Genomic DNA, 27,269 nt, shown 5'->3' with positions numbered 1-27,269 from the left:
ATTGGTCAAGAATGTTGGGCTCATTAATTTTAATTTTATGACTTATATTAAAAGAAAAAAAATATGTATTACTCAATTATTATATAGATATATTATAACTAGTATGTTAAATCATCTTTCTATTTCTATATAAAGACTAGTTTAGAAATTAGAGTCTGATTTGAAAAAAAATGAAAAAAAAAAATTATGAATAAAGAGATGGAAAGAAAATTTTAAAATTAAATTTAAAAAGATAATAAAATAGGGTAGCTTCATTTTCTTACAATAAAAATAAAAACAAGTTAAAAAAATAAATAAAAAAATTGTGAGTGGGTTTATGCCCACAACATCCCTAATTAATCCTTTTAATAGGGGCTAATAAATAGATTTATTCTCACGACTTTTTTCATTTCATTATGAGATTTTAATGTACTTGAATATGAATATAATACTTTTTTAGCTCAAAGACTTTTATCAACTAAATGAGAGGATTAGATTCTCATAGATTAATATTATATTAATTTTTTCAACCATTTTATTAAACAACAATTTGTAAAGATTGTGTAATTATAAAAAAAAGACACCCAACAAATACAATGATATTGTTTATCATAAAACTAATGAAAGATACCAAATCAAGAAAATTACATTAAAAAAATACAGCTCAAAAATTTCTCTTTCAACATGGAAATTATTGCTCGTGGTCGGAGAAGTTAAGATCAAAACTATCGCAACTCATCGTGGTGTGCCTGCCAAGTCCAACTCCCTTCAAAGTTCAAATCATTGTAGTTAATCTCACGGTGTAATTTGGTAAGCTTCTGGCTCGAAATTAGGCGTTGCTTTATTTATTATTATTATTATTTCAAATTGGCTTCTAGCATTTTCAAAGATGTAACTTTCTTTTGATGTGGTTGGTCTATTCTCTTTGAAGTAGGGGAAGTTTGTCCTGGTCCGACAAATTAAAATTATATTATTGTAATTAACTAATAAATATTGTTTATAAATGTATTGTTTTAATAAATATTTTTTTAAATAGTTTATGCAAATGATATAAATGAGAGTCGTTTAAGCTTAACGACAAAAGCATTATAAAATCGAAAGAAAAACATTTTAAAAAAAGAAAGCACAATACAAAATATTTCACCAATGATAAAAAAAAATAAAAATTAACGAGCATGGAGATCTTAAAATGGAGATCTTAAAGAAGATCAATGAGTTTCACAACCTAAAGAGTTGTAATAACATTATCAAAACTCTTATTATAGAGCATTATTAGATAAATCAAAAAATATATATGTAATTAGAATTCTTACATGGGTAAATGTTAATAATGTAATTGAAAATTAAAATTAATATAAAATTTAATTAGAATGGTTGTAGTTCCAATTCTTAATTTAAATGATAGGACTATTTCCAATTTCAACTATAATATTAACTCCCAACCAACCAATAGATCGATCATGACTAATAATAGAGAATGCATAGAAAGAAGGAAATGTTTTTTTTTCCTAATATATAAAATAAAACATAGTACAAGCTGTCTATATCATATAAGAGGAGTGATATTTATGTAACTTAACCTAATTTGTTACATCTTATCCTTCTTCTAGAGTGTCCCGCCACCTCTATATAAACAAGAATAACAATCCTTTCATTTGCAAATTACCAAAGTAGTTTTAATTTATACATTGAGGTATATAAGAATGACCAAGGAGCAGTTGATAGCAATGCAAAGGCAGAACGCAGAGGTCTATGATGGGGACTCGATGGAGTTAAGGCGAAAATCAAGGGAGTTCCTTGAGCGGTTGCAAATGCCGATAGGGCTTCTCCCAATGGACAACATGGAAGAGTTGGGGTTCAATGAGTCCACGGGTTTCATTTGGATGCGACAAAAGAAGCCCACCTACTACAAGTTTCGTCAAATCGGACAACTCGTCCGGTTCGACACTGAGATCACTGCCTTTTTGGAGGATCGACGAATGCGGGCAATTACTGGGGTCAAGGGAAGAGAATTCTTGGTGTGGATCCCCGTTAATGAGATCCAGATGGAAAACATACCCGACCCAAAGAATATCACGTTTTGTACCCCTGTTGGAATATAAAAAACATTTCCGGTATCTGCCTTTCAAGATTAAGACCAACTTGGTGATTAAATCATTATGCCATGATGAATAATTTCGGCCTAAGGAGAATAAGTTACTTTTTATTTATGCATGCAATTTTAAGATTTCGCTAAAACTCTAACTAGCAAAATGTACCTTTTGTTTAGTTTATTATTGTTATGCTAATAATACTATACTATAATTAATTAATATTATGGTTTCAAGTTTATCATTTATTGAAACATATGAAATCAAGTTATTTAAGGTTACATAGTGAATTGATGTTCAATGGTGTCATCATGTCCTATATATATGTGTCTTTTTAGACCAAGCCAAGATGTCTTTTAGGAAGCAGTCAAAGAAGGATACTTAGAGAAACCTAAATCTTATTTGAAGAAAAAGTCATATCTTCTAAATATATATCATGTATTTTTATTTTTATTTTTATTTTAATGAAATGTATCACATAGTTCATTGAAAATAAATAAAGACTTAGAACGCGTTAAATGTAATGGTTGTGGCTTCGTCACTTGCCGTGAACCCTAGTGTCTACCCGGACTCTCATTCAATCCAAGGCATGGGAAGGTGAATCAAAACACACAACCAAATATTTATTGCATTCAATTACAACCGTGTAAGCTTCAATTTTTATTTTTTTGCAGGACATTGGCGCCGACACTCGAACAAAGAACTTCATGCCTTTTGGGGGAGGTCCGAGACAGAGTTGGCAAAAACATTCTTAGCCACATTCCGCCATGTCTTAGTTAGAGATTACGAGGAAGAAGCTGGAAACAAAACATTTTCTTCTTTCTTTTTTATTTCGAATTTTGAGTTGGTTGACAAATGTCGATTATCATGGTGCGACTATTTGTCGACGAAAGTAAGGGAGGCAATGTGTCTTGGATGCCCCTGTTACATTTTGATGATGGAACTTTCATCAAATTAAAGAAGAAGAAGAAGAATTATAAGGCTTAGAAGAGAAAGAAGATATATCATCTCTTGTCTTGTGCCTTGTGCCTGAATTTACTTTTTTGTATGTTGTCTTGGTCTATTTTGTTATGTAAATATATATATGCATGATATTTCTTTGGGTTTTAAGTCTTTCTTTGGATATGAAAACTATTTGGATTTAGGTTTTGTTGTTTTGGATTCAACATCTTCTATGTTTATGTTTTGAGCTTTCTTTAGAGTGTTTTATGGGTTACAATGTTTTTGTAGTTAGGTTTTAAATCACACTAAAAATACAAATTATCTTTTGTGTTTTTATATTATATACTTGTATATTTATCAACATTTTGATGTCATTTGGATATTAATTCATCATGTTTTTTTCATTCTTCTTTTTTTAATTGTAATTTAGTGTTCTTGGTCACTGAAGACATTGTATATAATATAGTTTGTAATATAATATAATATTATTAAAAATATTTGTAATATATCTAAAATATAATATATTAACTATTTAAGATATATTTAGGCATAAAGATAAATAGTTTTAACTATTAAGATATATTTAGGCATCAAGTAACTAAATTATGTATTTTTTAAAATTTTAACTATTATGGGAACAAATTTATTTAGGTTAATCTGTACTATGTTTAAACTCAACCAAATCAAAATATATCACTTGCCAAATCGGTATATATTTCATTTTATTTTTCAAATAATAGTCTTACATTAATTGTCCACCAACTAATAATATAAACTCTATATATTTTGTCCGCATTTATTATAGGTGTATATTTTTTTAAACAATTTCAACTAAACCATAACTTTAATTTTTGGTTCGGACTTTCGTTCTACAATTTTAAAAAATTTCAATCATCTAGTTTGATAAATTATACTGATTTTGAAAGATGTAGATCCCATAAAACTTTGTTATGCACTCAATTTTACTACATTTTAAATTTTAAAAATATTAATTTATTAATATTGTTCTTTGTCTTGAATTTGCATTTATAAAATATTGAGTTATACCTAAAAATTCTTAATAATTTCTTAACATTTTGAAAAAATATATTAAGTTCCTAAAATTTTGAATTAATCAACCCAAAAGTCTAATAGTTATTTTATTGGAAAGAGTTAAAAACGAAAAAATTATAAACAAAATAAGATTATAATACTATTGTTTTGGCATTTCTTGGCTCATTGAATTTTTATCCTATTATTCTCGTTTATTTTGCGATCATTACGAATTTAAGATACTTTTATGTTTAAACTAATAAGATTTCGTCTTTATTTTTTCTTTTATAATATCTTTTATATCAATTTTGTCTTGTTTTTTTTTATTTTTTTATAAAGAGTATTTGACGTTATATTCAGAGGCGTAGCCAGAAATAAAAATCATAAAGAACTGACCTGTTAAAAAAAAGTTATAAAAGAAATAATATATGTAGTTATAAATGAAAAAAATCATCTAGGAGAACCTTAAAATACAAGAAAAATGGAAAAAACAATGAATAGATATTAGATATTGTAAATTTGTAACATATTAGTAGGCAGACAGTATCCACAAATATAATATTCGTTTATGGTCTGAAACTCTGAATTATAGCAAAACAATTAGGCAACTAGGCAAGACAACTATAAAATTAGGGCAAAATTAAGACTGATGAGAATTCTAATTTACGAAGGAAAAAAAAAGAAAGAAAAGAAGTTGGGAACTAGGGAAGGAACAGAGAAGAAATAGAAGAATTGAACTGAGTTTGGGCTCCTCAATTTGGTCATTATAGTAAAAAAAAAAAAAATTGAACTGAGTTTGGACTCCATAATCTAGGCCACCCAGAGTTATAGTCCACCATAGCTTTTGGTATAGCTACGCTCCTAGTTATAGTTTATTATTGATATGGTGTACCATGGTTATATTTTGTTTTTATAAAATGGATTGGGAGATTTTTGGATCTAGGAGAACCTTAAAATACAAGAAAAATGAAAAAAAAAAAATGAATAGATATTAAATATTGTAAATTTGTAACATATTAGTAGGCAGACAGTATCCACAAATACAATCTTCGTTTAGTCTGAAACTCTGAATTATAGCAAGACAATTAGGCAACTAGGCAAGACAACTATAAAATTAGGGCAAAATTAAGACCGATGAGAATTCTAATTTACGAAGGAAAAAAGAAAGAAAAGAAGTTGGGAACTAGGGAAGAAACAGAGAAGAAATAGAAGAATTGAACTGAGTTTGGGCTCCTCAATTTGGGTCATTATAATAAAAAAAAAAAAAAATTGAACTGAGTTTGGACTCCTTAATCTGGGCCACCCAGAGTTATAGTCCACCATAGTTTTTGGTGTAGCTACGCTCCTATAATAATTTATTATTGATATGGTGTACCATGGTTATATTTTGTTTTTATAAAATGGATTGGGAGATTTTTGGTGGTCATATCTTTTGTTGTCATTTTTTTAGATTTTTTGTGCCCATGTGTAGAAGGGAGAAAAAAAAATTATTTTTTTATTTGAAAAATGGTCATGTTAGTAGATTTTTTTAGGTAGATTTTTGTCGTAAAATGATCGAAGATTTTTGTATCCATGTATAAGAGAGAAAAAAATATTATTTATAATTTTTTTTTAGAAAATGGGTACGGAAGATTTATAATTTTTTTTTAATGACCATGTTTAAGATATTTTTGTGGTCATGTTCACCTAGATAAAGAGAAAAAAAATTAAGTTTTTTTTTTTTTTTATACAAATAAAAGAGATTTTTATGGCTCTGTGCGTATAGAGAGAAAAAATCAAAAAATAATAGGTCATATTTAAAGTTTTTTATTTTTCACCCTGTATAAGTGGCAACCAAAATATTAGTAACATTGTTTTCTTTCTAAAATTGGTTACTTTCACATCTATTTTTTTTTTTTTATATTTTATCATATTGTTATGTATGAAGTTTGATGGTGATTGAAGTATATATATATAAAAGAAAAAATCATATCCAATTTTGAATTTTATTATTTCTAGTAATTTGTCAATACTATCTTAATTATGTCATAAATTATGACAAAATACAAGTTTCATTGCAGGACATCTTGATTTTAAAACATTTGTGAATTATTACTTGTCCTTTTGTCTTAAAATTTATAATTTAAAATATAAAAAAAATTGAGGCAATAATTAAAATACTTTATAATATTCAAGGGCATTTCATTCATCTATTATTATATAGTGTAATCCATTTCCATAGTCGTCACTTTGTAGATTGGGTCACTCTGAAATCCAGCAGACCAGATTCAATTCAATGGCTTCTCAGGATCATAATCACGGCCATGACCATGATCACGAACATCATCACCATGACCACGAACATCCGTATGAGTTGTCTTTCTTTATTCTTGGATTTTTGTTGTTTCAGATCTGAATTCATAGAATCTTAATTGTGTTCATCTTGTTCACAGTCACAACCATGGGGAGGACTCTTCGTGGGTTGGGCCGGACGGGAAAGTGTACCATAGCCATGATGGTTTGGCGCCGCATTCACATGAACCTATCTATTCCCCTGGCTACTTTAGCAGAAGAGCCCCTCCTCTTACTAATAGAGATTTTAAGGAAAGATCATTCACAATTGGGATTGGTGGGCCTGTTGGAACTGGGTATCTATCTATTTATCTATCTATCAATCAATTAAGCATATTTCTTATGTTTGATTCCTTTGAAATTTGTTTGACAGGAAAACAGCTTTGATGTTGGCTTTGTGTAGATACCTGAGGGATAAATACAGTCTTGCTGCTGTATGTATAATCTATTACTCTGTCTTTTGTAATCTTTCATCTCATTTGAAACCATTACATTACAAGTTTGCATATTGAAGGAATTGTTGTCTTCCACCTTTTAATTAGAGCTTTTTTGGTGTTCATATATGTATTCTTCAACTGTTATTGAAATTTTTTCTTAATGAAGGACTGAAAGTCTGAAACTGTCCAGCTTGGTGAAAGATGAGACATTTTTCTACTTGGAAAATATGGGTCTTCATTTTCAACATATTTCAAGTTCTTGTAGTAGAATGCACTGTTTGATGCTTAATAGAATTGTTAAAATTTGATTTCAGGTGACGAATGATATATTCACAAAGGAAGATGGTGAATTTCTAGTAAAGAATGGGGCACTTCCTGAGGAAAGAATTCGAGCTGTTGAAACAGGGGGTTGTCCACACGCAGCAATTCGCGAAGATATCAGTATAAATCTAGGCCCTCTTGAAGAGCTTTCCAACTTGTTTAAAACAGACATATTGCTATGCGAATCTGGTGGAGGTAATTAATAAATATTCAAAATTTGATAATAAAATGTTTTTGGATAATCTTGGTTCTTGATTTTGGACAAACCGCGCAGATAATTTGGCTGCAAACTTCAGCAGGGAACTTGCCGATTATATTGTTTACATAATCGATGTTTCTGCTGGGGATAAAATACCCAGGAAAGGTGGTCCTGGCATTACACAAGCTGATCTCCTAGTATGTTTTTGCTTTGGTTTTGTATTTGACAAAGAGTTAAATAATAGAATTGGAATGTTTGATTTTTTTTTTTCTTTTGTTTTGATCATAGGTGATAAACAAGACTGATCTTGCACATGCAGTCGGAGCTGACCTGACAGTTATGGAGCGCGATGCGCTTAGAATGCGAGATGGAGGTCCATTCGTGTTTGCGCAGGTTTGTGTCTGTCTTCTTCTTCTTCATTTATTTTGTGCAATTTAGGTTTTGGATCTTTTCTGATGATCTTGATATGATTAGGTGAAACATGGTGTTGGTGTGGAGGAAATAGTAAACCATATAATCCCGGCTTGGGAAGCTGCAACTGGAAATGTGAAACATTGATTGATCTCAATTCTCTTTATCATCTGTTTGTTTGTAGCTTAAATATAATAATAAATCCATGACAGTTACTTTTCAGTCAGTCTATTGTTGGATTTTGTATCTTAAATAGGATGTTTGCCTATGTTTTGACTAAATAAATGGATAAACTTAACTCTTCTTATTAATTCAATTCAAATACTATGGTTTTTTATATGAGTTTAGTAATTCAAACTAAAAAATTGTTTAGACAAACTAAATTTTATTCAATTCATTTTTCGTGTTTATAGTCTTAATACGTTTATAATATGTCTAAACGTATTAATGCACAATTCAGGTTTGATGATTGATGGTTCTAATATTTTTGCTAAGAAACTATAATTTCATTAAGAAATAAGTGATTACATGATAGTGCACAATTCATGAAAATTTTCTTAACAAACATGGATCTCAAACAATTATAACTTAATTATAGACAGTGCACAATAGAAGATGTTAGTGTTAACAAACCATCTAAGTTGAAAAACAACATTTAAATGGAACTGCGAACTTAAAAAGATAGAAAACCAAAATTTTAGCAGTCTCAAAGTTGTGTGATCTTCTTCTCTACTGAGCTTCTTCCTGTTGGAATTGAAAGATTCATCGAGTCAGCAATGCTTCTAACCTCGGCTATCATAGCCACAACATCATTCAACTTGTTAATTGCCGAGCCCACTCCCTGAAATTCAACAACAAATCTGTCATTATTCATCCCCACAAGATTTTGAAACTAGAATTTATCTTTATTTCACATACCACACCAGCAGCTCCGGCAGCAATGGCCATTGGAGCAGTAACTGCACTTAAACCAGATGAACACATAACGGGTATCTTCACTGCCCTGGAAATCGAATATGCAGCTGATAGCGTCGGTGATGCCTAAGTTGCAAAAAGCAAAAAAACAAAAATCAATAAAGAATGAAGAAAGAAGCAACTTCTATATAATCTTTATTATGATTAGATATAACTAACCTTCTCAATCAAACCAAGAACACCAGCTTTAGAAGGATTAGAGCATTTCCCTCCTTCAGTTTGGATAATATCAACTCCTTCTTCTTCCAACTGCTCAGCCAACTTAACCTGTTCATATCATTCAAATAAGAATCTTGAACTTATTTTTAATCTATTGACAAACTGAAAACCAAGTCCATTGATTACTTGATCCGGGAGGCTAAGCGTGTGAGGCACAGTCACGGATAAAGTCACCGAAGGAAGAATTCTCCTTGTTTCTCTCGTTAGTTCAATTATCTATACAAACAAACATAAGCTAAGCCAAATTCAACATAAACAATGAATAAATATCGTAAAAGTAGTCAAGAATGCAAGCCTTGTTCCACAATCATTAGCAAAATCTTCATCTATACAAAACAAACAAGACCTGTTCAGGAGAGAAAAGAATTCCCATTTCATAGAATGAATCATAGTTTCCAATTTCAACCATCAATGCTCCTGCTTCAACCGCAGCTAAGAAAGCAGAAGGGTCAACAGATGACACACAAATCTGCAAAGAAAATGCACCCATGTTTAGGAATTCAATTCAATTCACTAGTTTAAACGCAAAATTGGTTTTCATAGAAAGAAATTAGTACAGGAAGTGAAGTCAAGGTAGTGGCAAGCTTCACTAAATCTGGGTCACAAGCAATATCCACATGAGTTGCTCCACCCTGCATCAAAATTTTCAAAGACCCAGTTCTAAAATGATATCTATTATCATTGTTATTGATTTCATTCGCTAACCTTATCAGCTGCGGTAACAACAGAAGCGACATTCTCTCTGTTCAGATTCTGTAAACCGGAAATTATCTGCAAACAAACGGATAAAAGCGTTAGAAATGTAGAAAATAGTGAAATGTTGATGCAGAGAGAAAGAAAGAGAGACCTTGAGAGCTCTTCTTTCATGGAAATCCTTAAGGACTAATTGTTTGGTGTCTGAGAGGACGGCATCTATACGGAAAGAAACTCTTTTTGAAGAAAAAGAGGGGCGATTTGGATTAAATGAACGGTTAGTTAAAAGATGATTTAGTTTGGGTTTCATCAATAGGGTTGTGGAGCTTGATGCCATGGAAATGGAGATTGGAGAGCTCATCTTTCTCAATGAACAGGGTTTGGGAGTTTAACGAAGGAGATGGCCGATATTGCAGATGATAAGGTCTTGAGAATTGAAAATGTTTTTTTCTTTTAATTAAAAAAAAAGATATTTTGTAATTTTTTTGTTGTAAAAAGGAACTCATTAAAACATTACTAAATTTTCCTTTATTCTTATTTTCTTTAAATAATAATTGTATATAAGGAGACTAAAAAAAAATTAAGATTTATTTAAATTAAAATAATTTTTTTTAGTGAAAATTAAAATAGTTATTTTTTTTATTAAAATCAGTACTTATTATTATCAGTTCCGCCTTACTGGGAGGGGCAAAATGGTCATATTAAAAAATAAAATAATTATTTTTACCATTTTGTCCATATTGTGAAGTGAAACATAGGGAATCTCGTAAGAAGGAATTCCTTAGAAATATTGAATTAACTTTTTGTGTTATCTTGATGATAAGTACATTATACAATTATATATATAACCCATAAATTTTACTTTAAATATATAGAATAAGAAAATTTTTAATTATGTTGAAAAAAGAGTAGATTATATTAGAGATTATATTGAACGAGAAAAATTATATTTTTTAGGTAGTTTAAAGGATAATAGTCGGTATTTAAGACATAAAAAATTACGGACTCAATTTTTATTTAAAACGGTTTAACTTGAAACGATTATTATATCATAAAAAAGAATTGTAAGTATTAAAAAAAAAAATTTGTTTATAACCATAGTTTTATTGCATTCCATCTAAAAACTATATTTTAAATGAATAGCCAAGAAATATATATATGTTCAACATCTTTATTTAATAATGTTTAAGAATGATTTATCCATATCCCCTCCATATGTACATATAATACCATATGAATGAATGAAAAAATTATAAAGAATACAAAGAAAAACCCTAATTTTGCAATATTATGATCCCTAGCTAGTTAGGTAGGGAGCAAACATTGCAAGGTAACTGATTTTTAAAACAAGCTCTAAATTTCAATGAAACCAAAAAATGATGGCTCATTAACCTTGTAACCAATATTGATTTTTCCTCCTTCACCTTCCACGATCCATCGGCTAGTTGAACCATTGCGGCTCTATTCCGCTCATCCCACCAATTTTCGGGCACGCCAAATATGTCCTTCAAATTGTCACCATACTTGTTAAGCAAAGTAATATCCCTCTCGACCACTTCCTTAAACTTATTCCTCAACCCTTGTGTTCCCGCAACTCCATGCAAATAAACCTCAAGATTATGGGATTGGAAAAGTTGGTATTTCATGTGACGCGATTTACTAGTATCGAATAGTAGTTCTTGACCAGCATCCGTGAAGCCAACAAAATTAGGAGGGAGGTCGGGGACAAGGTCGGGGCGATTCTCAATTCTTAGGATTCTTAGATTGGGAAGGGCGGCGGCTGTGGCGGCGAAGGTCGAGTCTCCGACACGTGGACTTGCAAAAGCAAAGGCGGTTACGAGTGTGTTTGGTCGATTGGAGATGTTTTGTGCAATATCGACTGCGCTTAACGTTGTTAATGCTGCTCCTAGACTGTGTCCCGTAACGGTGACACTAATTTCTTCATTCTCGTACTTGTTCATTAGTCTTGTGACCTCGTCTAGAACTTGTTCCCTTGCACTCTTATTGCAGAAATTGGATTTGTTATTACACAATGTATATATAGAGTAAAACCCTGAATGAACCTCGGGTTTTTCATCATGATCAATATTCTTTCCAAATATTAAAGGGGCCGGTTTAAGCCAAAACTCTAAATCGTCCATCCATTCCAACGCATCGTGCGATCCTCTCCAAGAAACAACGATATCCCTTCTTTCATGGTCGGATGATTTGGCTGCTTCATCTGTGGAGACCGCGACATAACCCATCCAATTCGTGTCCTTTTCAAATGGCCAAGTAGATGCGGAGGCATAGATGTATTTGGTTACTATATACTTCTTCTTGGCTCGGCCTTTGTGAAGTCCGACTCGAGAGAACAACTCATCCATTGCGAACTTACAATTACCTCCTGTTCTTGAATTATCATCAGAATCGTAGGAATCGTAAGTTGCTTGCGCCATCTCACCGTAGTGAATTATGTGTTGTCGGAGATGATCATCCAACGGCTGCAGCATACCCTTCCAGTTATTCTCTCCACTCATCTCCCTCCAAGATGGCTTCATCAACATTGTAAGTAGTTTCATTATTCTATCTACTTCTTTTGTGTATAATTTTTTTTTGTTATAGTTATTTTTGTTGTTGTTCAAATAAATGCAAGTCTTGGATATATATAGAGATTGAAAAAGAGACCAAGTCAGTCATTAAACGCGGATATAGTTAATAAGATGATGATTCCAATGAGGTGGGCTGGTCAGGACCACTGTAGGGTACAAATTGACTATTTCTATTTTATTTTCTCAAATACTCTACAGTCTATTACCATTCTTATGCGTATAAATAAAATTTCATTTATTAGGTTTTACTTTTTCTAAATTATTTGTTTTTTATTTCAAATATAATTACACAAAGACATAGCTAGGCGCTTAGGCCTTATTTGAATTTTGATTTTTTTAAACGTAAATAGAGAAAAATGATAACAATTGGTGATGATTATGGAGAGATGAAAAATTATTTTTTGTAAATAGAAAGTAAGTACTTGGTTTATAAATCGGCTAACACTAGTTTGAGAAAATCTAAAATTACATCACGATTTCGGTTTCTAATATAATATAATATTATTAAAAATATTTGTAATATATCTAAAATATAATAAGTGAATTAAAAAAAATAACATTTTTACCGTTACTAATGAACCATATAATAACATGTTGAAAAGTTACAAACACATTATATTTATTAATGAAAAGTTGACCACATATCATCAGTTGAATTTTCATATATAATTGGAAATCAAAATATACCAATCCTTTTATATAAATATATATAAACAAAATCAAATTAAACAAGATATATATTATACTTTCAACCTTTACTATTAATATTAATAATATAAATACATTATTTATAAGAAAACAAGACTTTTAATTAATTAATCACGCAACAGCGATCGATCTATCAAAATATATGCAACTTGACATTATTATTTTAATTAGTGTTGTTTTTTATTTGGATGGTTATAATATATAAAAAGTTGTGGAATATATTTATATTCAATCATTTATATCACTAATAAGTCTATAAAAACAATATTATAAATAATTATGTTAATATTAAAATATTATATATCTCTATTTTTTAAAAATAATACCTATTATTTTCATATTTTCTATAGTTTTTACATTGTTTTATTTCTTACTTAAATAATTTATTTGAATAAAATAAATAAAACACAAATTTGCTGAATGAATGACATCAGACAAGTTCATTATAATTGAATACGACAGATGATCTAACCTTCTAAGAAACTCATAATGCAATATTGTAATTAATCCGTCCAGGACCTACTATTTGGCTTCAGTCCATGAATAATTTAATGTATATAATAATAATAATAATAAAAGTCAATGAAATTAATTTGACGTACTTACGTAGTCTTAAGTTTGAAGGGTTTTAATTTTCAAATAATTTGTGGCTGAATTAACCAATAAATGAGGAGGAGTAATTTGGGTTGATCCAACTTCTAGAAACTCTTTGCATTAATTATTATTATTATTATTAGTGTGAAGATTAAGAATGAATTAGGTTTAGGGTTTAAGTCTTAATTAGAGGTGGCTAATTATGAAGGTAGAGACAAAAGAGGATAACGCGACCAAGTCTTGTTGGAGGTGACGTGGCACGTGCTCAACAGTGAACTAGTGTACTATATTGACCAATTGGGGATCAATATCAAGATTAAGGTTTCCTATTTTTCTTTCAAAACGGCTATGTTTTAGTATTAAAATTTGGACTCATAACCGGATTGATCTCTAAATTGATCAATCTCTTATAAGTAGACAAAGGAAATCGATAAAAATTGATTTATAGCTTCGAAAAATGATTGACTCTAGGGCTAACACGAGAGTCACAAATCTCATCTCGTCGACAGGTGTTCATTTATGAGTTTGGAAAACCTAGAAGGTCATCCAAAGGGATATGAACTAAACAAGCCCCACAACTATCTGATATATAGATAGAGACTAGTATACCACGCCCACGGTAGTTTAGTGGAAAAAGTTGATATAAGAGATAAATAAAATTATGTTTCATTCCGCGGTGACTATTGGGGTGTCATACTATTTATTCTTAATTAAAAAAAAAAAGTTTATTTTACAAATCTATTTTACAAACATGTTCATTAATTGTTTAATAGGTAAAGAAACAAGGAGCACAATCATTGTCACCAACATCATTAACACAATTTTTATTTTGGTCGAATTAATGGTGTCAATTTCTCATATTAGTGAAGAGTTGGAAACTTATTAATATAATGAATGGTACTTTCCCTATTATTTATAAATCTTGGAACTTTTGCCCACTAATTTGCAATCTCCCCAATGATTTTATTTTCCATATTACCGCAACCCTTATTAATGAAACTTTAACTATTAAAAAAACAATTATATTCATTAATTTTGTAAAGGGTGTTTACATACCTAATTAATTTATCTACAAATATTATACCCATAGCTAGCTAGCTAACAATAAGCATAGCAAGGTAGTTGATTTTTGAAACAAGATCTAGATTTAAGAGCAACAAAAAAATGATGGCTAATTAATCTTGTAACCAATATTACTTTCTCCTCCTTCACCTTCCAAGACCCATCCGCTAGTTGAACCATGGCCGCTCTATTCCGATCATCCCACCAATTTTCCGGCACCCCAAACGCATCCTTCAAATTATCACCATACTTGTTAAGCAACTTGATATCCCTATCGATAACTTCCTTAAACTTTGCCCGCAACCCTTGTGTTCCCGCAACTCCATGCAAATACACCTCAAGATTATGGGATTGGAAAGGTTGGTATTTCATGTATTGGGATTTTCCCGTGTCGAATACTAGTTCTTGACCTACATCCGTGAACCCTATCAAACAAGGAGGTAGGTCGGGGACAAGGTCTGGGCGATTCTCAATTCTTAGGATTCTTAGGTTTGGGAGGGCGGCGGCTAAATGATGAGTCTCCAACACGGGGACTTGCGAAAGCAAAGGCGGTTACGAGCGTGTTTGGTCGGTTGGAGATGTTTTTGGCAATATCGACTGCGCTTAAAGTTGTTAACGCTGCTCCTAGACTGTGGCCGGTAATGGTCAAACTTATTTCTTCATTCTCGTACTTGTTCATTAGTCTTTTGACCTCGTCTAGAACCTGTTCCCTTGCACACTTCTTGCAGAAGTTGGATTTGTAATTACACAGTGTATATATGGAGTAAAACCCGGAATGAACCTCAAGTTCTTCTTCGAATATTAATGGTGCGGGTTTGAGCCAGAATTCTAGGTCATCCATCCATTCCAAGGCATCATTTGATCCTCTCCAAGAAACAACAATATCCCTTCTTCCATGGTCGGATTTTCCTTCATCTGTTGAAACTGCAACATAACCCATCCAGTTCGTGTCCTTTTCGAATGGCCAAGAACATGCGGAGGCATAGATGTATTTGGTTACTGTGTACTTCTTCTTGGCCCGACCTTTGTGAAGACCCACCCGAGAAAAGAGCTCATCCACGGCGTACTTACAGTTTCCTCCGGTTCGTGAATTGTCATCAGAATCGTAGGAATCGTAAGTTGCTTGTGCCATTTCTCCGTAGTGGATTATGTAACTTCTGAGATCTTCGTCCAACGGCTCTAACATGCCCTTCCAGTTCTTCTCTCCACTCATCTCCTTCCAATATTGATTCATATTGGTTTTCTTTTTAATAATTCTCGATCTTTGTTATCAATATGAAAAGTTGGATGTCTTATTAATGTTGAAATGATCAAGTGATTGTAAGAAGAAGAAGCTTGGCTGCAGTGAATGTATATACAAGGCCAAAATATATATATTTATTATACATTGTAATTAATAAATGTGTTGACAAAGTCTAGTAATCATAGAAAAAATATAAAAATTAAAGCGCATATAATAAAATGATTCCAATGAGTTGGGCTGGTGGGGTATATAATAACATAGACTATTATTATTTATTTATTTTTATAATATTTTTGTGTTAAACTATTATGGACATGTTTAGAAATGAAACTAAATTTGATAGAAAAATGTTATTAAACTTATTAATATATATTTTTAAATTATTATTTTATTTACATCAATATTAAAATAAGATTTTTTAAAAAAAATAAAGTTTTTAAATATTTTTTATAAAAGGTATAGGTTCAAAACCAAATCTTTCGGATATAGTGTTTCCAAACAAGGCAGTACTTACTTACACTCATCGTTCATTCCATTTTTATATGTATGCTAATTAATTTGGTGAAAGCTAGGTAGGGTAGATGAATAAAAATATGACAATTAAAATTTTGTTACTTTTGTTATTTTATTTATAATTTTTTTCTTTTTATTTTATGTTTGTATACAATTTTATAAAAATAAATTAAAATTTATTATTTATATAATTAATTATATTTTTGAGGTCAATGTATATTGAAAATGATAGAATTTTTTAAGTCAAACAATAAAACATAACATGAGAAAATAGAATAAGAAACTCGAAAAAAACATGAGAAAAAAAGAATATAATAATGTTACCAATAGACGTAGATTTTCAAGAAAAACGATTAATTTCTCGATAGATCCTACCGATTTTTCGAAACGAATATCAGAAAAATTTGGTAATTTTTCTCAAATCTGATAATTTATCGTAAAATAATTGAGATAGTAATTCAAACATGTAAACTTATCATATTATTCGTCTCAATCCAATTTTTTTAACAAATTTCAAATAATTGAGTATCAGCTAGTAAATCTTAATCCTACTTTACTACATACAGCGGATTTCATCTTTTGTTATACATATTTTCTTCATAATATAAATCAATCTTAAATAAAAAAAAATTGATTTTGTTTACTATAAGAATATAATTTCATAAATTATTTTAATAATTTAAATGCGTGACCATGTGATCTGTTTATAAAAAATAAGTTTTGTTTTTTTACAAAAAAAAATAAAATTAATTAATATTTAATGTTTTTTTTTAAATAATAATAAACTGATAATTAAAAATGTAAGAAAAAAAAAGATTAATTTTAAGGATGAGTTGGTCTGATCTGAAAATAAATGCATTTGATCCGCGGGGTCCCGTGGACCCGTTGAGTAATGTATAGATTACTAAGTCAAAAGACAAAAGTCTTTATCATAATAAAATTGAATAAGACAACAATTAGATAATATCAAATTCATAATTTCATAAATATTATAAATTATTCTTATCCTAATTCATTTCTAAGAAACTCCATATTCTAACCGTGGGACCTACCTCGATCATAGGATTCGGCTTATGAATAATTAAAGTATAATAATAAAGTTATATGACTTTTACAAAGAAAAGGTTAGAAAATAAAGTCATATAAATAATTAATTTTTATTGTGTGCATCATATATTAATGTCAGAGTGGATAATTTTTCGGATTAGGTTTATAATTTTTTAAATCTAATATAAATCAATATATGAATATTTGGGGTTGAACTTTGCAATAAATAAGTGGGAAGATTAACAAATAATTTTAGGCTTAATTAAGGCTAGATAATTAGTACTCTATTGAATAATGGGGAATTTGGACTTATTTCATAAATCTCCTATTTTGTTTGTTTGTCATAAATATAAGTTAACTAAATTTTCATTGGTCTAACACTAACAGCTACTTCAGTATAAGAACTTTGATTCAAATTTTGTGAACTCAAATAAACACATACACAACTAACCATGCACATATTTTTTTTTGTGCCATAGACTCTAAATAGATTCTCTAAAGCTACAAATGTTTCGATATTCGAAAGGTTAAATGATAACGACAACATCTCTTGTTGCGCTTGTGTCTGGCCGAAGATGATGTGTCTCTTCTGTTGGAAGTCCTTGTATTTTTTGTTGGGTGAAAGATCGATAGTATTATCTTTGTTATTTTGGAGATGGAATTCACATAACATATCTTTCCACAAAACTTTGCTCTTTTATGTTTTGATCCAAACATTTCAAAAAAAAATTATGACTTGGAATTGAGTACTATAAGATGATCTTGTATGGCTTTTATCTATATTTTCCTCTCATGCTTGTGTTATATATGTACTAAGGCCTATTCCAGAGGATTTTGTTAACCTATGCCATTTCATTATGTGGTTTTAAAAAAAAGAACTTGTGATATATAATATTTTGGATTTTTTTTCTTTTCTAAAATGAATATTTTAGCATTTAAAATTAAGAAAATAGGTTAGGATAGTTATTTAATTAGAAGTATATTGTCTATTTATCTTGCGCCCCTCCTTCAAAATAGTTTTTTTTTTTCTTAAGGGGTGGGCGCCCCAGGCTAGGGTATGACCTTATTATTCATCCTTTAATCAACAACTATTATAATTTAATGAATATTTTATGTTAAAAAATGGATTTAATAAAGGACTTGAACTAATTAACAATTTTATGATCGTTATCATATCATAATCTGACGTTGATGTAAGAAAAAAAAAGTATATAGAAATTAGAAGAGTTGGAAGATGATCAATTAATATAATTAATTAAGTTTATTTTTATAATTAAGGAAGGTTCCTAGATACATGTGTTGATGATAAGTATGCACATTGATAGCTTGTAAAACAATTTTATTTGAAAAAACAAGTTGACCATTCTGATCAATTATATTTTTCATACTCTAGCTCAATATCTTATAAATTCGATTTTCACTAAAATTACATAAACTGAAATAGAAGTATCACAGTAGGGTTTGTTATTGAGAAATCTAATTAAATAGTCAAGTTAATTAATTAATTAGGAGTGATAGATAGAGGGAATTATGAGAAAATGACATGTCACTATATCACTGTTTGGAAAAATGATAAAGTGTGAGGAGAGAGAATAGAGAGAAAATTTGTTATTTTTTCAAAAAATCAGATAACGCCACGTCATTCCCTTTAAACTTCCCACCCCAATTTCCCTTTCCCAATCCTTTCTCTTAATTAACCCTATAAAATGATGTTAAAATGACTATAAGATTAGTTGTAGCTTTATCAGAGATAAAGCTGAATGTAAAAATAAAAGTAAGAAGATAATGTTGACAAATAATCTTCTAATATTATCATATGTTTTGACTCATCCTAGTTTTTAAATTGTTTTCAAATAAGTAACACTTGAAAATAGAGTATATTTTGTAACTCAATTAATCAAATTCAAAATCAAATTAAGCTTAGTTGAGTCCAAGTTTGTATACTGTTGTAGCCGTTAACATTAGACCACTTAAAAAGGAAAGTAGAATTGTATTTCTAGCTAGCTAACAAAATAAAGAAGACCTAGATCTTGATTTTTATCCCCAATTGGTCAATATAGTTCAAATTCACTATTGAGCACGTGGCCCACCTCCAGCTAGCAGACTTCCATATTTAGTCTCTAATTAAGAGTTAATCCTAAACCTAAACTTAAACCTAATTAATTAGTTCTTAATCTTCACGCTAATAATTAATGCAAAGAGTTTCTAGATGTTCAGCCTAATAACCGTTTTTTTATGACTCTTGATTAGGGATGAAAATACGGTGGATGTGTTTTTCCCGTAACATTCTATTTTAAGATATTTTCATATAAATCTCGTCCCGTTCGATTTCACAAATTAAAATAAAAAAAAATATTTCATAAAATTAAATAAACAAATCTTTTAATATTATATATATTGTAATATATCATAAATTTATATTATAAAGAAAAATAAACTTAAATTTTTTATAAAATATAAATAAATAAATTTATTGGTAATATTATATATTTAATAAATATGTTTAAGGCAGAATCATAGTAAAATCTGAATAGGAATACAAATATCATCTTCGTTCCATTCCATTCGATTTCGGAAAAAAACGTCTCTAACATGGTTCGAATATAAAACGAGGGACAATCTATAATTGTCATATCTACTCTTGATCAATATTTGATGAGGAGACTAATTAATAAGTTTTACAAAATTATATTTTCTTTTTATTAAAAAACTAAAAACATGTTTGATCTTTTGTCCTATTTTTGAATATTCATATGCTTAATATGTTTAATGAAGAAAATGGATTATTCAGATGGCTGTGTGGTCAAGTGATGAAAACATAATTAGTATTTAATATTTTGAAATATTATAGAATAAAGTGTTAATTAGATACACTGATATTTGATTATTATCTAATTATCTAATTAGTTGATGAAAGAGTGATTGATGATGGGTTAAAGATACCCAGATCAAGTTGCGTCTATTTTAAGAGAGCATCTAAATAATTAAATAAAGTCATCTTTCTTTCTTTATTATTATTATTAGAAATGGTTGAAATTATAATCTTGTTTGGTATATCAAGTTATCAACCTCACTTTCTTTGACCTTTTATATATATATATATATATATATATATATATATATATATATATATATATATATATATATATATATATATATATATATATATATATATATATATATATATTTAATAACATTTTTCATATAAATACAAATATGATATTATTGATGAGACTTTTAATTGAATTTTGCTTAGTACAACATATTCATGAAATTGTTCATAAATTATGTTATATATTGACCTTATTTATATATTATTATTTGTTTTTATATATTACACAACAATATATGATATGTTTGAAAATAATTGGAGTAGAACGAACAAATATTATTAAATTTATTAATATATAAATAATAATAAAAAATGTAAAATATTATTTCATCTAAATCAATATGTTAATAAAATGTTAAAAATATAGTTTTCCAATACATTAAAAAATAATATTTGTCCAAACCTAATTCCGAAAAAGTTTTAAACAAGGATTTATTATTTTTAATTATTCTATATATTTTGACAAATATGTTAATGAATCAATCCATTATACCACGTATCAAAACAAACATTTTAATTATATCTCTAGTACCCCATATTTAAATATATATTTTTATTTGTTCTCGAGGTTCATAGGCGCGCATGAAAAAAAATTACGGTACAAATGTGAAATAATTTTTTAATTTAATTCACTAGCTATTTGCTTCTTTAATACATAGAAAATTGGATTAAAATTTGTGTTTATTCGCTCATTTTATTCATAATTTTCTTGTTATTTTGTTTAACCATTTTAATTATTTGTTTTAAGCACCCTCTTTATTGATATTTAAGCTACAAAATCTAAGTGTTTTGTATTTAATTTTGTATTTATGTAATTAAAAAATAATAGTCCAAAAAGCTGCCCACCTAAATGGAATCATCTTATTATATGCGTGTCTAATTATTTTATGATTATAAGACTTGGTCCACTCATTTATTAATCACATAATTCTCAATCTCTAGATCTAGATCTATATAAACCTAACAATCCTTTCCATTCATTGCAACCAAGCTTCTTCTTCTTTCTTACAAAGTTACAATCACTTCATTTCAACAAGACATCAAACTTTTCATATTCATAACAAAGATCGAGAATTATTAATACACCAAAAAGGAGATAGAATAATGAAACTACTTACAATATTGATGAAGCCATCTTGGAGGGAGATGAGTGGAGAGAATAACTGGAAGGGCATGCTGCAACCGTTGGATGACGATCTCCGACAGCACATAATCCACTACGGTGAGATGGCACAAGCAACTTACGACTCCTACGATTCTGATGACAACTCAAGAACCGGGGGAAACTGCAAGCACGCCATGGACGAGCTCTTCTCTCGAGTGGGCCTTCACAAAGGCCGAGCGAAAAAGAAATACATAGTAACAAAGTACATCTATGCCTCCGCATGTTCTTGGCCATTCGAAAAGGACACAAACTGGATGGGTTATGTCGCGGTCTCCACAGATGAAGCAGCCAAATCATCCGACCATGAAAGAAGGGATATCGTTGTTTCTTGGAGAGGATCGCACGATGCCTTGGAATGGATGGATGATTTAGAGTTTTGGCTCAAACCCGCACCCTTAATATTTGACAAGAATATTGATCATGTTGAAAAACCCGAGGTTCATTCAGGGTTTTACTCTATATATACATTGTGTAATAACAAATCCAACTTTTGCAAGAGGAGTGCAAGGGAACAAGTTCTAGACGAGATCACAAGACTAATGAACAAGTACGAGGACGAAGAAATCAGTGTGACCGTTACCGGACACAGTTTGGGAGCAGCATTAACAACCTTAAGCGCAGTCGATATTGCACAAAACATCTCCAACCGACCAAACACACTCGTAACCGCCTTTGCTTTCGCAAGTCCACGTGTCGGAGACTCAGCCTTCGCAACCACTGCTGCCGCCCTCCCCAATCTTCGAATCCTGCGAATTGAGAATCGCCCCGACCTTGTCCCCGATCTACCTCCTTGTTTCGTGGGGTTCACGGATGCTGGGCAAGAACTACTGTTTGACACTAGTAAATCGTGTCACATGAAATACAACCTTTTACAAACCCATAATCTTGAGGTTTATTTGCATGGAGTTGCGGGAACACAAGGGTTGAGGAACAAGTTCAAGGAAGTGGTTGACAGAGATATCACGTTGCTTAATAAGTATGGTGACAATTTGAAGGATGCATTTGGCGTGCCCGAAAATTGGTGGGAAGATCATAATAGAGCGGGTATGGTTCAACTAGCGGATGGGTCGTGGAAGGTGAAGGAGGAGAAACCAATAATGGTTACGAGGCTAATGAGCCATCATATTTTTGTTTCATTAAGATTTAAATCTTGTTTCAAAAATCAGCTCCCATGCATTGCTTGCTAAGTAGCTAATATTAAACCAACACATTAATAGAAGTGTTAGGGATTATTTCATTCATTCATTAATTGATTATTAATTATAATTCTGGTTTTCAATTAGATTAATTATAACTTCATGGTGAGATGGGTATGAATATTGAGTTCACGACCTCTTAGTTATTTGGAAGGTCAAAAACCTTTCAAACTTAACCCTAGTCAAATTAATTAGGCATGAACTAAAATAAAATTAAGAGGTATGTCCAGTGTAAGAATATGAGTTTATGATCTAGTTTGGTTTGATGATCTAGTTTGGTTTGATTTGATATGGTTGTCGGATTATTAGATTATCTAGCTAGTAAATTCTCAAAATAACGATAAACTCATTATTCTCTATCGATTTTTCAAAACGAAACTTAGAAAACATTGTAATAATATAATTAAATATTACGGTCTTTCGGAGATTTCTCTTAAACTAGAGAATCCATCAATAAACAATCGAGATAGTAAACTCAAATATGTAAGTCTACTATAAGTCTATATCACTCGCCTCAATTCAAAGTTTTCAACAACTACCCAATAACTTGAATATCATTTAGTTAATCTCAATCATGCATTTTTTATAAAAGACTCGAATATCAATTAACGAACTTTGAAATACTCCAAAATAAAATAAAATAATAATAACAGTCCCTCTTTATGATGCAAAATTAATTCAGTCTCAATTACTCCTCCTTGTGACATGTTTTTATTTATTATTTTATTTATAATATTAATTGATTTTAAATAAGTTATTGATTTTATTTCCTATAAAATATAATTTATTTTACTGTTTTTAAAAATAATTTATTTTTGGATAAAATAGATTTACAAAAATTAATATATAATGATTTTTTTTATATATAATAATAGTAATAAACTGATAATTAAAGAAAAGTTAATTAATTAAGGATTAATTGGTCTGATCTGATCCGCGGGATCTTGTGGACCCGCTGAGTAATGTATACATTATTTCTGGTAAAATTGAATAAGACAACTCTTAGATAATAATATCAATTTCATAATTTCATAAATATTCATGATTCTTATCCCTAAGCAGTCATAATTAATTTCTGAGAAACTCATGTTCTAACTGTGGGACCTTTTTCAAAATTATTTAAAATGATAATTAGTCTTAAGTTATGGTTTATATTTTTCAAATCTTATATAAATTAATATGAACCGGAATAGATTTAAGAATTCGAGTTGAAGAATTAGAATTGAGATGGATTTAAAAAATAAAAATAAAAATTATGAATAAAACAAGGGATAAACATAGATTTTATCTCCATTTTTATGGATTAAAGATGTAAATATTGAATTAAATTTAAAAAATAAAGAATTATATCATATTTCTACCGTATTTATTTATTTATTTTTTTCCTTTTGGATGCATGATAGAGCCTTAACATAGATCTGCCTGAATATCGCAAATATTTTTGGTTAGACTTTGTATTAAATAAGTGTGGAGATTAGCTAGTCTTGTATATATAGATAATTAGTACTCTATTGACCAATGGGAAATTTGGACTTCTTATCTATATATATATATATAAGGTTTCCAAATTTTGTATTTTGTTTGTTATCCATAAATACAAGTTGTTATCTATTTTCATTGGTCTAACATTAACAGCTACTTTAGTAAAAGAAATTAAACTCAAATAAACACATACACACAACTAACAAAATACATTTTATTTGACAATTTTACAAATATATCGTATCTGATAATAAAATACATAAAGATTTATTTAAGTATTTATAACGGTTTGAATTTATGTTATTAGTATTATAAACCATTGTGTAAATATCATCTTTTATGTAGGATAAAATATGAAATCAAGTGTATAGCTTATAAGTTATTTATCACTAATATAAAGAGAAAGTATTTTGAATATTAGTTTTAATTTTATGAAAGAACTATATTAACCAAATCATATTAACTGACATTATGTTTTGTAACGTTAATAATCTATAGGCTTCCATAACTGAAAGACCGTCAATTTACTTATTAATCAATTGAAATAACCATTTCAATTTTAAGAAAAAGACGATTCAGAGATTATATATGAATTCAGATACGCTTTCGTATTCATATATATTTTTTTCACAATTTAGATTATGATCTAATTTAAAAATATTTTAACAATAACCTCTCCAAGACTCTCCATCGACTAAAAATAATTAGCTCAATATAAGATTGAGATCTTTGCTTTATTGTACCTAACTTTATAAAATGAGCTTGTATGCAAAACTAAATTTGGAAATAACAACTAACTTGGCTACTGAAAACAAATCGAATTAGATGGTGAAATATTGTATAAGAAGAGGCACGCAATTAAAACGTGTTCTCATGTGTTGCTCAACATTTTATGCAAATTTTGAGAACCCCCTTAACAAGAAATTCCAACTAGATTCTGTAAAGTTAAAAATGTTTCGAATATTTGAAACTGAAATGTCAAATAATAATGGAAACATCTATTGTTGTGATTATGCCTCGCTAAGGATGATGTGTTTCTTACGTTGGGAGCCCTTATAAAATCGTTGGAGGTAATTTCAAAATGTATTTATTTATTTTGGTGAAAGATCCGATAATATTATTATTGGCGATAATCTTTAATAGAAAATTTTCTCAATATCTTTGTTACTTTGGAAATGGAATTCACATATCATACATATCTTTTTACAAAAACTATGGAAGATGTAATTATGATATATTCTTAATATCCATTGGTTGATCCAAATTATTCAAGATTTTCTTATGACTAGGATTGGAATTGAGTAATGTAATTAAAGTGATCGAGTCTAGTGATTTTTTTTTTTAATTATTTTCTAAAATGAATATCTTAGCATTTAAAATTAAGAAAATAGGTTATAAGCACAGTTATTTAATTAATATCTATTTATTTTGCACCCCTCCTTCAAATAGGTTAGCACACCTTTTATGATATGCTGACCTTCAAATTCAAAATTTTTTTCTTTAGGGGCGGGCGCCCTAGGGCATGGACCTACCTAGGGTCTGTCCTTATTATTCATCCTTTAATCAACAACTATTATAATTCAATGAATATTTTATAATAATAAAAATGCATTTAAAAATAAAGGACTTGAACAAATTAACAATATTATGATCGTCATCATATCATAATCTGACGTTGATGTTAAAAGTTCCATTAGAAAGATAAGTGTATAGAAGAGTTAGAAGATGATCAATTAATATAATTAATTAAGTTTTTTTTTTTGTTAATTAAGGAATCTTCCTAGCTACATGTGTTGATGATAAGTATGAACATTTATAATAAGACAATTTTATTTTGAAAAGCAAGTTGACAACTCTATTCAATTATATTATTAAGAAAATTAGAGGGTTAATTAATTAATCTATATGGTACAATCAAAAAAAGATGAAAAAAGAAATGTGACATAATCTTTCAATGATCTTCAAGATAAGAGATCTATGGCAACATACAAATTAACCTAAATCCACCAACGTAATGGTTAAGAGATTAAATGTCTTCAATTCTCATTCAAATAACATAAATTAAAATAAAACTTGTAATTATCCCAAAAGAACTAATCAAATATGGAGACAATTACTCAATGTTCAAACCTAATTTTAGGGTAAGAACATATTGACATTAAGATAAGATCGGCACATATAGTTGAAAAAAAAACTGTTCTTATTTTTTTTTAATTTAATATATTTTATGTTATTGAAAAATTAATAATTTTATATTATATTTAAAATAATAAATTTAGTTTAATTGGTTAAATATTATAAATATTAAATTTAAAATTTGATATGGAAGTTTTTTAGGGAGATTAGGTGATTTAGGCGGCTGGCTAACTTGACTCACATTAGGGCCGGCCGTGGCATAACAAAAATATACTTGTTCTGTGGTCCATTTGATTTTTTTTTATTCTTGATTTGTTTCATTATTTTATTTTTTATTTTTTTTTTATTTTTTTTTTCATCATTCTGATAATGCTTACAAATAAATCATTATTATATTCTAAAATTATCATCATCAATATCACATATAAGTAAATTCCATGTTTTGACTCATCCTAGTTTTTAAATTGATTTCAAATGGGTAGCACTTGAAAATTGAGTATATTTTGAAACTCAATTAATCGAATCAAATTAAACTAGTTCAACGCGAGAAAAAATGATTATTAGTGATGATTTTGAATAGATAATAATTAAAAGATATATATATATATAAATTATAATAATTTAAAATAAAATATATATTTTAGTATTTTGATTAATGAATTAATAAATTTGATATAAGAGAGAGTAAAGTGATATTTAATTTTATTGAATTATTTAAAAAAACCCACCAAATCAGAATAAAACCCGAGTTTGTATACTGTTGTAGCCGTTAACATTAGACCACTTACAAA

General features: G+C 29.2%; 6 protein-coding genes across 6 annotated transcripts; 3 read left to right on the top strand and 3 right to left on the bottom strand.

Moving 5' to 3' along the window:
* Positions 1 to 1,682: 1,682 nt before the first annotated feature.
* Positions 1,683 to 2,081, top strand: LOC124912926. Its single transcript, XM_047453561.1, has one exon. The coding sequence runs from the start codon at positions 1,683 to 1,685 to the stop codon at positions 2,079 to 2,081; it is 399 nt and encodes a 132-aa protein (XP_047309517.1).
* A 4,169-nt stretch (positions 2,082 to 6,250) lies between these two features.
* On the top strand, positions 6,251 to 8,053 carry LOC124911770 (urease accessory protein G). The gene is made up of 7 exons (XM_047452283.1): positions 6,251 to 6,389; positions 6,476 to 6,670; positions 6,748 to 6,808; positions 7,126 to 7,327; positions 7,407 to 7,528; positions 7,620 to 7,724; positions 7,806 to 8,053. The coding sequence occupies exons 1-7, from the start codon at positions 6,319 to 6,321 to the stop codon at positions 7,887 to 7,889; spliced, it is 840 nt and encodes a 279-aa protein (XP_047308239.1). The 5' UTR covers positions 6,251 to 6,318; the 3' UTR covers positions 7,890 to 8,053.
* A 258-nt stretch (positions 8,054 to 8,311) lies between these two features.
* Positions 8,312 to 10,051, bottom strand: LOC124911481 (uncharacterized protein ycf23-like). The gene is made up of 8 exons (XM_047451976.1): positions 9,784 to 10,051; positions 9,642 to 9,707; positions 9,494 to 9,568; positions 9,283 to 9,405; positions 9,063 to 9,152; positions 8,877 to 8,984; positions 8,661 to 8,783; positions 8,312 to 8,583 (listed from the first exon to the last, which is right to left on the bottom strand). Exons 1-8 carry the CDS (start codon positions 9,988 to 9,990, stop codon positions 8,449 to 8,451), a joined length of 927 nt encoding a protein of 308 aa, XP_047307932.1. The 5' UTR covers positions 9,991 to 10,051; the 3' UTR covers positions 8,312 to 8,448.
* An 875-nt stretch (positions 10,052 to 10,926) lies between these two features.
* Positions 10,927 to 14,956, bottom strand: LOC124912925 (phospholipase A1-II 1-like). Its single transcript, XM_047453560.1, has 3 exons — positions 14,720 to 14,956; positions 11,022 to 12,163; positions 10,927 to 10,963 (listed from the first exon to the last, which is right to left on the bottom strand). The coding sequence occupies exons 1-3, from the start codon at positions 14,954 to 14,956 to the stop codon at positions 10,927 to 10,929; spliced, it is 1,416 nt and encodes a 471-aa protein (XP_047309516.1).
* Positions 14,957 to 15,053: 97 nt separating this feature from the next.
* LOC124912924 (phospholipase A1-IIgamma-like) lies at positions 15,054 to 15,818 on the bottom strand. Its single transcript, XM_047453558.1, has one exon. The coding sequence runs from the start codon at positions 15,816 to 15,818 to the stop codon at positions 15,054 to 15,056; it is 765 nt and encodes a 254-aa protein (XP_047309514.1).
* Positions 15,819 to 21,603: 5,785 nt separating this feature from the next.
* Positions 21,604 to 22,851, top strand: LOC124912923 (phospholipase A1-II 1-like). Its single transcript, XM_047453557.1, has one exon. It carries the CDS (start codon positions 21,604 to 21,606, stop codon positions 22,849 to 22,851), a length of 1,248 nt encoding a protein of 415 aa, XP_047309513.1.
* Positions 22,852 to 27,269: the final 4,418 nt, after the last annotated feature.

The sequence above is a fragment of the Impatiens glandulifera genome, chromosome 8 (genome assembly GCF_907164915.1).
Source record: "Impatiens glandulifera chromosome 8, dImpGla2.1, whole genome shotgun sequence".
Taxonomy (NCBI): domain Eukaryota; kingdom Viridiplantae; phylum Streptophyta; class Magnoliopsida; order Ericales; family Balsaminaceae; genus Impatiens; species Impatiens glandulifera.
This window is presented reverse-complemented; position numbering and strand designations above follow the sequence as displayed.